Here is a 12,706-nt window from a genome sequence, read left to right as displayed (position 1 = left end):
AACTGGTGCAAACAATTTGAACACAGTCCTACCAATAGTTTCATGAAGCAAGACAAGATTCACAAATTAAAGAAAATACTAGCAGTGTATTTTATAACAACAGTTTTAATATATCAGAATATAATATTATACACATTATAAGTAAATCTGTTTCAAGTAAATGGTGTTATTATAGTTTACCTGACACCATGTTAGTTACTATAAAATAACCAACGCCTTAGTCACGTCACTGTGGTTGTTTACATCAGCAAGATACATTTGATGTTTATTATAGTTGGTAATTTACAATATTTTGCCACTTTTTGAAAAGAACAGGATAAATTTTAAAACCAAAACTGCAGAATTATTGCATACAAAGTTTACTGATTGAAACATATTTAAAATGCTACTGAAACACAAGAAAAGCAGAGGTTTGAGGAGTCACTGGGGAAACTACAACTCACCCGACCCCTTTAGCCATGAAGCTTGTGCCTTTGGTGCTCAAACTGCTTTCCATGAAAACTCGGGGTAGTCTGATACAGCAAGTATAGCTGTAAAGCCAGCATTTGAATGGAAATGCTATGGGTCGTCTGATACATCGGCATATATGATAGATTTATGAGAGAATGATTTACCACAGATATCATAAGGACATAGTTTATCTCAAGTATGAACATGTTCATGTATAGTTAAAACACCATCTTCAAAAGAAAACTAGGTATTGGAATGTTATGACTTCTCCCTAGTATGTGCCTGTTTGTGTCTACTTAAGGCACTCGTTTGAGAGAATGATTTACCACAGATATCACAGTGATATGGCTTCTCTCCTGTATGAACACGTTTGTGACTAGTTAAACCATCATTTTTAGAAAATGATTTATCACAGATATCGCAGTGAAATGGTTTTTCCCCAGTATGAATACGTATGTGACAAGTTAAATTGCTACTTGCTGAGAATGATTTACCACAAATATCACAATGATATGGCTTCTCTCCTGTATGTGTAGGTCTGTGCTTAAACAAGTCTCCACTATGAGAGAATGATTTACCACAGATATTACAATGATATGGCCTCTCTCCTGTATGAATGCGTTTGTGACTAGTCAAGGCACCACATTCAGAGAATGATTTACCACAGATATCACAATGATATGGCCTCTCTCCTGTATGAATGCGTGTGTGTCTAGTCAAGGCACCACTTTCAGAGAATGATTTACCACAAGTATCACAATGATATGGCTTCTCTCCTGTATGTGTACGTTTGTGTCTACTCAAGGCACTAATTTCAGAGGATGATTTACCACAAATGTCACAATAACATGGTTTTTCTCCTGTATGAATACGATTATGACTCTTCAAATAAATATTTCTAGAGAATGATTTACCACAAATTTCACACTGATATGGCTTTTCGCCAGTATGAATACGTTTGTGACTAGTCAAATGATTATTTCTAGAGAATAATTTACCACAGATATTACAATGATATGCCTTCACTCCTGTATGTGTATGTTTGTGTCTAGTTAAGTCCCCACTTTGAGAGAATGATTTACCACAAATATCACAATGATATGACTTCTCTCCTGTATGTGTAAATTTGTGTCTGGTCAAGTTACCACTTTCAGAGAATGATTTACCACAGATATCACAACGATATGATTTCTCTCCGGTATGTGTACGTTTGTGTGTAGTCAAGGTATCACGTCGAGAAAATGATTTACCACAGATATCACAATGATATGGTTTCCCTCTTGTATGTGTACGCTTGTGTTTAGCCAAGTGACCACTTTGAGAGAATGATTTACCACAGATACAACAGGAATATGGTTTCTCTGCTACATTAGGGTTTTTTGGTTTAGTTAAATGATTCATTATGAGAGAATAATTTATCACACATATAACAACGATAGTTTCCTTGTTATCTCTGAATGTGTTTCGTGTTCAGTTGAGTCGCTATTTTCATAGAATAATTTACAGAAGTAGGTGAAAACCATCAACTTCTTTGTAAGGTTTATTCAAGCTTAATTAACCTGTAAAGCAATCAACTCCTCTATATTCCAGAAAGTAATTGCATGAAATTGCTGCTGTTAATTCCATCGTCCAGAAGAAATATTTCGCCATATTTTTTCATAGATTTTTCTTTATATAGAAAGCTTGATGTATTGATGAATGTCCTTAGAGATATATCATATTCCTTTAGTTAATAAAAGTTGATGAAAATATCAATGATGTGGTATTCTGAAATAGAAAAAGAAACTATGATAAAGAAGACAGTTACATAACAAAACAATTCAACATTGTATATATTCTTTTCTACTCTAGCCACAAGGCCCGAAATTTTGGGGACGACTATATATTCTGATTGTTGGAGTGCGTCGTACAATGGAATTACTGAAATAGATGTGACACCAAAATACACCCTGGAAGAACGTAAAACGACGTTTTAAGAGTAAGATGGGGAAGATTCAACAAAAAAAAATATATTTACTTTGTGTTTTATTTATTTTGTTTAAAAAAAAACCCTCATACACGTTTAGCCCATTCGCGCTAGATAGTCGTTGTAGGATCGACTAGTCACGACTAGCTAGCTCGGATGCGCAAGTGCGCGCACCGGGACCACTCTTCTTGAATAGGACCCAAATTTATTTCATGAGTTGACGAGGAAACAAATTCGGTGGTGCACGTTTATGAAGTCAAACAGACGGATTTGAAGTTATTGCATCAAAATTAATTAGAGAATTTTTCTCTCATTATGCATTAATTAAATTTAAAGTACGTATAACAGTTCTCAATTACCATTAATCCACCAAATCTTTAATATATTTACTTTGTATTGCATGTAACACTCAACCCCGGGTCTTTGTTTTGTTCTTTTGTTTTAATCAAAATAATAATTCTAAGATGATGAAGCATATTTTCCCAATGTTGTGTTTTGCCTTCTATATAGTTACTGTAACTGGAAGCGCAATGGCTCAGAAAATATATTATACGATCAGAAAATATATTTTCCTCACGTCGTCATGATTCTGCTTCGAAATAATTACTTTACGATCGAAAGGTTCACATAATTCTATCATTTACATTATTATTATTAGTAGTATTATTATCACAATTACAGCCTTACAGTAAATCTTTGTCAACTTACCGTATTCGGATATAAATGACGAGTCAATGATCGGTAATTAAGCACCTTAATTAACAATTTAATTGGATCGGGGTTGAAGTGTTGCTGAAATTAGTTCCTTTGATATGATTATATTTCTTGAATGATTGGTTTCGTTTCAGTGTTTTTCTTTGTCCCATTTTATCAACAACCTCAAGAGTTTTCAAATTCTCACCAGATTATTTTAACAAAGTGTAGTCATATATTTTACCAGAAACACTGGAACCATGTAAAAGATAATTTGTGTAATTTGTAGGGTGTGTGTGTGTGTGTGTGTGGTAAGAAGCTTGCTTCCAAACCACATAGTTTGGGGCTCAGTCCCACTGCGTGGCATTTTGAACAGGTGTCTTGTAGTATAGCCCCAGGCCGATTAAAGCCTTGTAGGTGGATTTGGTAGACGGATACTGACATACGCCCTTTGCATACACATATGCGTGTGTGTGTGTCCCACTCTGATCGCTTGAAAATCTCTGGTGTGTTTACATCTCTCTAACCTTGCGGTTCAGCAAAAGAATATCCAAAAGAATTCGAGACTTTAAGAAAAAAAAAAAAAGGACTGAGGTTGAGAGATTTGACTAAAAATTTTTCATGTCGGTGCCCTAGCATGACTATGTTTGTGTGATTTCAAGTGACTGGATTCAGAAAATAATTAACTATAAGTATCACACTATAGTTATTTCCCAGTATGAATACGTTTGTGATTAGTCAAGTTACTATTTTGAGAAAATGATTTACCACAGATATCACAATGATATGGCTTCTCTCCTGTATGTATACGTATGTGACTAGTTACAGTGTTATTTTGAGAAAATGCTTTACCACAGATATCACACTGATATGGTTTTTCCCCAGTATGAGTACGTTTGTGATTAATCAAGTTACTATTTTGAGAGAATGACTTACCACAGATAACACAATGATATGGCTTCTCTCCTGTATGAATACGTATGTGACTAGTTAAAGTGCTATTTTCAGAAAATGATTTACCACAGATGTTACAACGATATGGCTTCTCTCCTGTATGAGTACGTTTGTGATTAATCAAGTGACCATTACAAGAGAATGATTTACCACAGGTATCACAGTGATATGGTTTCTCTCCAGTGTGAATGCGTTGGTGTTTAGTCAAGTCATGCCTTTGAGAGAATGATTTACCGCAGATATCACAGTTATATGGTTTTTCCCCAGTATGACTGCGTTTATGATTTGTCAAGTGACTATTACAAGAGAATGATTTACCACAGGTATCACAATGATATGGTTTCTCTCCAGTGTGAATGCGCAGGTGCTTAGTCAAGCCACCCCTGTCAGAGGCTGATTTACCACATATATCACATTGATATGGTTTCTCACCTGTATGAATACGTTTGTGTTTAGTCAGGCAACCGTTTTCAGTAAATGATTGACCACAGATATCACAGTGGTATGGCTTCTCACCTGTATGAATACGTGTGTGACTAGTCAAGTGGCCATTTTGAGAAAACGATTTACCACAGATATCACAATGATATGGCTTCTCTCCAGTATGTGTACATTTGTGTTTAGTCAAGTCACTCCTTCCTGAGAATGATTTACCACGGATATCACAGGAATATGGCTTCTCTCTTGTATCAGGGTTTTTAGGTTTAGTTGAATTATTCATTATGAGAGAATATTTATATAAAGAGGTTGATTTATTGATGAATGCTCCTTATAAATTGATCATCTTTCTTTAGTTTGATGAAAGTTGATAAAAATATCAAAGGCACATCTGAATGAAGAAATTCCTTTTACGTCAACAGGATGTAATATTCTGAAATAGGAAAAGAAGCAGTAAGATAAAGAGGATGGTTAAATGACATAGTAATTTAACATTGCAAATATTACAACATCAACACAATCACTCATTTAATGTCAATCTTTGCAGGGGTCGGAGTTAATTGAGGCATTGAAAGACTGGCATACCTACACAATTGTGCTACGCACTGTATTTGTTTCCTATTTTTCAGAAAAATCAATGTTTCACATATCTAAGACGAGGGAGCATATTTTCACAATGTTTTTACTTCTATATGATAACAGTGTGGAGGCGCAATGGCCTAGTGGTTAGGGCAGCGGACTCGCGGTTTCGATTCCCAGACCGGGCGTTGTGAGTGTTTATTGAGCGAAAACACCTAAAAAGCTCCACGAGGCTTCGGTAGGGGATGGTGGCGAACCCTGCTGTACTCTTCCACCACAACTTTCTCTCACTCTTTCTTCCTGTTTCTGTTGTGCCTGTAATTCAAAGGGTCAGCCTTGTCACACTCTGTGTCACGCTGAATATCCCTGAGAACTACGTTAAGGGTACACGTGTCTGTGGAGTGCTCAGCCACTTGCACGTTAATTTCACGAGCAGGCTGTTCCGTTGATCGGATCAACTTTGTTTACATCTCTTTCATCTATTTCGTAAAATAATGCTGGCCCTGGGCCAAAATTTGAAACAATCACCATCATTACTATTAAAATAAATCTGTGTCGACTTACCGTTTTATCAATGCCTCATAAACAACAGGTCAACATTCATTAATTTGGTATTATTCAATCGGTTTCCTCTCATTTCACTTATTAATCATGCCACATTACACTCATTTTACAAATTAATTTCCTGTATATCACACATAACAATCGATCATAGATTTTCATAAACAACAGATCAACATTTCACTTTGTAAGTTATTAAAGACGAGGAAATATATTTTCACTTCGAAATAATTACTTTACGATCGAAAGGTTCACATAATTCTATCATTTACATTATTATTATTAGTAGTATTATCAACACCATTACAGCCTTAAAGTAAATCTTTGTCAACTTACCGTATTCGGATATAAACAACGAGTTAGTGATCGGTAATTCAATCACCTTAATTAATAATTTAATTGGACCTTGCTTGAAGTGTTGTAGAAGTTACTTCCCTTTATATGATTGTATTTCTTCAAATCTTCAATAGATGGCTCTACTTCAACAGTTTCACTTTCAAGCGTCTTCTTTCTGGTTTGGAGGGACGCCATTTGTACCAGGGGATATTCAGCGTGACAAGGCTTTGAATTACAGGTACAACAGGAACAGGAAGAAAGCGTGAGAGAAAGTTGTGGTGGAAAAGTACAGCAGGGTTCGCCACCATCCCCTGCCGGAGCCTCAATAAACACTCACAACGCCCGGTCTGGGAATCGAAACCGCGATTCTATGACTGCGAGTCCGCTGCACTAACCACTGGGCCATTGTGCCTCCATGAGCTTATCTGTAGGCGTGTCGAAGAAATCCAATTATATCAAGAAAAATAACTACTGGAACATTTCCGTCTCCGTTCAATTAAATAATTAATTAGTGTAATCAATTACCGATCACTGATTCGCTGTTTGTTTCTGAATACGGTAAGTTGACAAAGATTTACTTTAAGGTTGTAATGGTAATAATAATAATAATAATACTAATACTAATAATCATTTAAATAATAGTATTATGTGAACTTCTCAATGTTACAGTAATTATTTCGAATCGAAAACATAACATTAGGAAAATATATTTGCTCGTCTTAAATAAGAACTTCCAAACAGAAATGTTGATCTATTGTTTATGAGAACTTATGATTAACTGTTACTTGTGATATAAAGGAAATTATGTATTTTTATTCCAAATTCGGTTTATTCTTCAATTGGGAAATCAATTCTGAATTCGTAATACCAAAAAAAATAATAATAAAATGCAAAGAATTCGATCAAATGCAGAGCATCATTCTGGAAGAAGCTTAGTTTCACGTTCATTCACAAACGTAACCGAGTCTGTGATGTCATGCTTTGTCTCTTGAAGTTCTTGTGCCATTTATTGTTCCTCCAGGTGTAATATTTGGTTAAGTTTTATTTATCTGCTGACTGCCGGTCTGCATTGCAGCATCTAAAACCCTTGTTTATTAAATTAGAGAGTGAATGACTTTGCAAATGAAAACAGAAAATTTTTTGCCGTTGCTATGTCAATACCGGAAGTTGACACTGAGTAACTGTTTCTAAGAAGTGAATCATAAATATAAAGCAATATTATTTATTTAAAAAAAAAAAAAATAAATAAAGTAGACAGTATTATGTATCCAAGGACAAATTATTCATGCATCCCAAATATGGAAGCAATTTGCGCAACCATTTTTTGCGTGAAAAGCGAATACACACACACAGACAGGTCTATTTTATATAAGATATATATATATATATATATATATATATATATATATATATATATATATATATATATATATATATATATATGTACACTCACATATGTGTGTAAACATATATATATATATAATAATAATATTAGGGACAAAATCCAAAATTACAGGTAAAAACTCATCGATGAAAATCCACCATCACATATAGAAAAATTAATAATTAAAAGCACAATAAATGAGTATAATATAAAACAAAGTGAATATCATAAGATAAAGATAGTATCTTATCTTATGATATTTTACTATCTTTATCTTATGATATTTACTTTGTTTTATATTATACTCATTTATTGTGCTTTTACTTATTAATTTTTCTATATGTGATGGTGGATTTTCATCGATGAGTTCTTGAAACTTGGTTCTTTTCCCTAAAACTGTATATATATATATATATATATATATATATATATAGTAAATGAGTATATGCATATATATATACAGGTATGTACATACCGACATCCACCTGTATGTATAGGTGCATATCTGGGTACAGGACATTGCAAACAAAACGAAGACGAGAAAACACAAGCCACACAGAGAACATTCTTCTTCATCAGCTACCCCCGTTTTAACACCGGCGATTCGAAGAGCTGGGCAGGACGCATCGTTAAAACGGCTCTTCCCATATATATATATATACATGCACACACACATATTCACTCATTCGCACATATGTGTGTGTATGGTTCACATGTAAACAAAACAAAACACCGAGGCATGTGAGGGAATGACAAGCAGGTGTATTAGTGTAACACTCAGGTAAAATGGTGAAGTTTTTGATGTTTCAAGCATGCACTTTTCGAGAGAGAGGGATGAGAAAAAGAGAAAAGTAAAGGGGCTGTATTAGTGGTTCACATGCAGGAATGATATATAAGTATAATTTAGTCCTAGAAAAGTGAAAGAGATAATGAATTAGAGAGAGAAAGGTAGAAACAATTCATTTATATACAGAATGTTGTAAAAGTTTCAATGCCCCATTGGACTATGATCCATGCAAACATAGTTATTAAACGGATGACAATGTTAATGTTGTAATATTTACAATGTTGAATTATTATGTCGTTTCATTATCCTCTTTAGCTTACTGTTTCTTTTTCTTTATTTCAGAATATCACATCCTGTTGACAGAAAAGAAATTTCTTCATTCAGATGTGCCTTTGATATTTTCATCAACCTTTATTGACTAAAGGAAAACGAGATATCTATAAGGACATTCATCAATACATCGACCTCTTTATATGAAGAAAAATCTATGAAAGAATATTGCAAAATATTTCTTCTGGATAATGGATTTTCGTGCAATTTCGTGTCGTTGCTGTCTGGAATATAGAGGAGATGATTGCTTTACAGGTTAATTAAGCTTGGATACCTTTACAAAGGAGTTGACAGTTTTCCCCTGTTGATTTAGGTGTTAAATAAGATCACAGCTGAACGAAACATAGCATTAAATCATTCTCTGAAAATAGTGATTCAACTGAACCCAAACACATTCATAGAAATGAAAAAGACACTTTCATTGGAATACGTATGGAAAGTTATTCTCTCATAATGAATGATTTAACTAAACCAAAAAACACTGTTGCAGGAGAGAAACCATATCACTGTAATATCTGCAGTAAATCATTCTCTTGTATTAGTGCCTTGAATATACACAAACGTACACATACCGGAGAGAAGCCATATCATTGCGATATCTGTGGTAAATCATTCTCTACAAGTAGTCACTTGACAGCACACAGACGTATACATACAGGAGAGAAGCCATATCATTGTGATATTTGTGGCAAATCATTCTACACAAGTGGTCAAGTGACTTGTCACAAACGTATTCATACTGGAGAAAAGCCATATCATTGTAATATCTGTGGTAAATCGTTCTCTCAGAGTTATCATTTGACTAAACACAATCTTACACATACAGGAGAGAAGCCATATCATTGTGATATCTGTGGTAAATCATTCTCTCATAATAGTGCCTTGACAAGACACAAACGTACACATACCGGAGAGAAGCCGTATCATTGCGATATCTGTGGTAAATCATTCTGTGGAAATGGTGACTTGACTACACACAAACGTACACATACAGGAGAGAAGCCATATAATTGCGATATCTGTGGTAAATCATTCTCTAAGAACGGTCACTTGACTACACACAAGCATAGACATACAGGAGAGAAGCCATATCATTGCGATATATGTGGTAAATCATTCTCTGGAAGTAGTCACTTGAGAATACACAAACTTACACATACAGGAAAGAAGACGCATCATTGTGATATCTGTGGTAAATCATTCTATCAAAGTAGTGCCTTGACTACACATAAACGTACACATACAGGAGAGAAACCATATAATTGCGATATCTGTGGTAAATCATACTCTCTACGTGGTACATTGACTGGACACAAACGTACACATACTGGAGAGAAGCCATATCATTGTGATATTTGTGGTAAATCATTCTCTGAAAGTGGTCACTTGACTAGGCACAACCGAACACATACAGGAGAGAAGCCATATCATTGTGATATCTGTGGTAAATCATTCTCTGTAAGATATCACTTGACTAAGCACAAACGTACACATACAGGAGAGAAGCCATATCATTGTGATACTTGTGGTAAATCATTCTCTGACAGTGGTGCCTGGACAGCACACAAACGTAAACATACAGGAGAGAAGCCATTTCATTGTGATATTTGTGGCAAATCATTCTACAGTCGTGGTCAATTGACTTATCACAAATATATTCACGCTGGAGTAAAACCATATCATTGCAATACCTGTGGTAAATCATTCTTTCGAATTGGTACCTTGATTAGTCACAAACGTACACATACAGGAGAGAAACCATATAATTGCGATATTTGTGGTAAATCATTCTCTGGAAGTAGTCAATTGACATCACACAAACGTACACATACAGGAGAGAAGCCCTATCATTGCAATATTTGTGGTAAATCATTCTCTGGAAGTAGTCAATTGACATCACACAAACGTACACATACAGGAGAGAAGCCCTATCATTGTGATATTTGTGGTAAATCATTCTCACAAAGTGGTGAGTTGACATCACACAAACGTACACATACAGGAGAGAAGCCATATCATTGTGATATTTGTGGTAAATCATTCTCCGGAGGTAGTCAATTGATATCACACAAACGTACACATACAGGAGAGAAGCCATATCATTGTGATATTTGTGGCAAATCATTCTACACAAGTGGTCAATTGACTCGTCACAAACGCATTCATACTGGAGTAAAACCATATCATTGCAATACCTGTGGTAAATCATTCTCTCGAAGTAGTGTCTTGATTATTCACAAACGTACACATACCGGAGAGAAACCATATCATTGCGATATCTGTAGTAAATCATTCTCCTATAGTGGGTGCTTGACTACACACAAACGTACACATACCGGGGAGAAGCCATGTCATTGCGATATCTGTGGTAAATCATACTCTGATAGTACTACGTTGACTAGGCACAAACGTTTGCATACAGGAGAGAAACCCTATCATTGTGATATTTGTGGTAAATCATTCTCTCAGAACGGTCACTTGACTAAACACAATCTTACACATACAGGAGAGAAGCCATATCATTGCGATATGTGTGGTAAACCATTCTCTAGAAGAGGTGACGTAACTAGTCACAAACGTTCACATACAGGAGAGAAGCCCTATCACTGTGATATCTGTGGGAAATCATTCTCTCGAAGTAGTGCCTTGACTCAACATAAACGTATGCATACAGGAGAGAAACCATATAATTGCGATGTGTGTGGTAAATCCTTCTCACAAACTTGTAAGTTGACGATACACAAGCGCACACATACCGGAGAGAAGCCATATCATTGTGATGTATGTGGTAAATCATTCGCACAAAGTGCGCACTTAACGATACACAAACGTACACATACCTGAAAGAAGCCATATCATTGTGATATCTGTGGTAAATCATTCTCTGAAAGACATTCTGTAACTAAACACAGACGTACGCATACAGGTGAGAAGCCATATCATTGTAATATCTGTGGTAAATCATTCTCTCAAAATATTCACTTGACTAAACACAAATGTACACATACAGTGTGATACAAGTAGTAAAAAATTATAAACATATTCATCGAAGAGAAAAACCATATGACTGTAATGTCTGTGGTAAATCGTTTTCTCAAAATAGTAGCGTAACTAAACAAACATATTCACTCAGGAGATAAGCCATATCATTGTGATATCTGTGGTAAATCACTCTCCCAAATAAGTGTCTTGACTAAACACAGACTTACGCATACAGGGGAGAAGGCATAACATTGCAAACTGTGGTAATTCTGTTTCTGAAAATGGTGTTTGAACTATACACAAACATGTTTATATGAGAGAGAAACTATGTCTTTGTAATACTTATGGTTAATCATTTTCTCATAGACCTAACTTTACTGTACATGAACTCATTCCTATAGGAGCCAAGCCATCCTGATGTGACTTCTGCGGCAAATCATTTTCTCATAAAAGACGCATCCTTTCACACGCAAGTGTAAATGCCTCAATGTTAAGATTTATTACATGACAAGAATTAAGACTATTTTGCTAGCTAAAACACAGTGTTTTTTCCTTCATTAATTTCAGTATTGTCACTGCGAACCTCAAATTTGTCATCATCTGTAAAAATATTGACTCTGAGATAACTTGATTACTGAAAATACCTGTGGTTGGATTTTTAGGAATTTTTTTCTAAAGAATACTGAATAAAAAGTTAAACTGTAACTGTTTTGTGTTTGTTTTGTTAATCGATATCGAGACAGTGTCTCCTCTATGAATTGAATATCTCAACTGGCACAGAGTCACACTTCTTAGATACTATTTCCCCATTCCCAGTTTTGGAGGTTATTCTCTTGCCATGAACTTGGTGACTCTGTTAGTGTAGTGGTGAAGCTAGTATGTGCAACATCAGTGTATATGTATGGCAAAGTTCAAATGTATTGAGGGAAAAGTTGGGCATGAGGAATCAAATGTAGCATGCAAGAGAGAAGATTACGCTGGTTTGGATGTGTGCTGTGTATGAATAAGGACAGCTGTATAAAGAAGTGCTGATCATTGAAAGTGGCTGAAACCTGTGAAAGAGGGAGTCCCAAGAAGACGTGTGAGGATTACGAAATGGAATAGAGGAGCAGTTATCGTTAAATCAGAGTGGAGTTTGTTGGCACGACGTCGAGGTATCCAGTTGATCCGATCAACGGAACAGCCTGCTCGTGAAATTAACGTGCAAGTGGCTGAGCACTCCACAGACACGTGTACCCTTAACGTA

At 35.4% G+C, this 12,706-nt stretch overlaps 3 protein-coding genes across 3 annotated transcripts in view; 1 reads left to right on the top strand and 2 right to left on the bottom strand.

Annotated features, from left to right (window-relative positions):
* LOC106876535 (zinc finger protein 271) overlaps positions 1-12,706 on the bottom strand; it is a 172,309-nt gene that overhangs the window by 16,620 nt on the left and 142,983 nt on the right. The window lies entirely within an intron of this gene.
* Positions 86-6,053, bottom strand: LOC106882147 (zinc finger protein 850). Its single transcript, XM_052977803.1, has 3 exons — positions 5,978-6,053; positions 3,821-4,934; positions 86-1,922 (listed from the first exon to the last, which is right to left on the bottom strand). Exons 2-3 carry the CDS (start codon positions 4,782-4,784, stop codon positions 709-711), a joined length of 2,178 nt encoding a protein of 725 aa, XP_052833763.1. The 5' UTR covers positions 4,785-4,934; positions 5,978-6,053; the 3' UTR covers positions 86-708.
* On the top strand, positions 6,398-12,165 carry LOC128247003 (zinc finger protein 91-like). Its single transcript, XM_052978031.1, has 2 exons — positions 6,398-6,535; positions 8,491-12,165. Exon 2 carries the CDS (start codon positions 8,911-8,913, stop codon positions 11,320-11,322), a length of 2,412 nt encoding a protein of 803 aa, XP_052833991.1. The 5' UTR covers positions 6,398-6,535; positions 8,491-8,910; the 3' UTR covers positions 11,323-12,165.

Source organism: Octopus bimaculoides, chromosome 29 (assembly GCF_001194135.2).
Source record: "Octopus bimaculoides isolate UCB-OBI-ISO-001 chromosome 29, ASM119413v2, whole genome shotgun sequence".
Lineage (NCBI taxonomy): Eukaryota > Metazoa > Mollusca > Cephalopoda > Octopoda > Octopodidae > Octopus > Octopus bimaculoides.
This window is presented reverse-complemented; position numbering and strand designations above follow the sequence as displayed.

Bases quoted from the DNA above. Each gene is read 5' to 3' on its own strand.
- LOC128247003 (XM_052978031.1), top strand. From the start codon at position 8,911: ATGGAAAGTTATTCTCTCATAATGAATGATTTAACTAAACCAAAAAAC.
- LOC106882147 (XM_052977803.1), bottom strand. From the start codon at position 4,784: ATGAATAATTCAACTAAACCTAAAAACCCTGATACAAGAGAGAAGCCA. The intron at 1,923-3,820 runs AATAACTATAGT...AGCGACTCAACT, and splicing joins CAAACGTATTCATACTGGGA to GAACACGAAACACATTCAGA.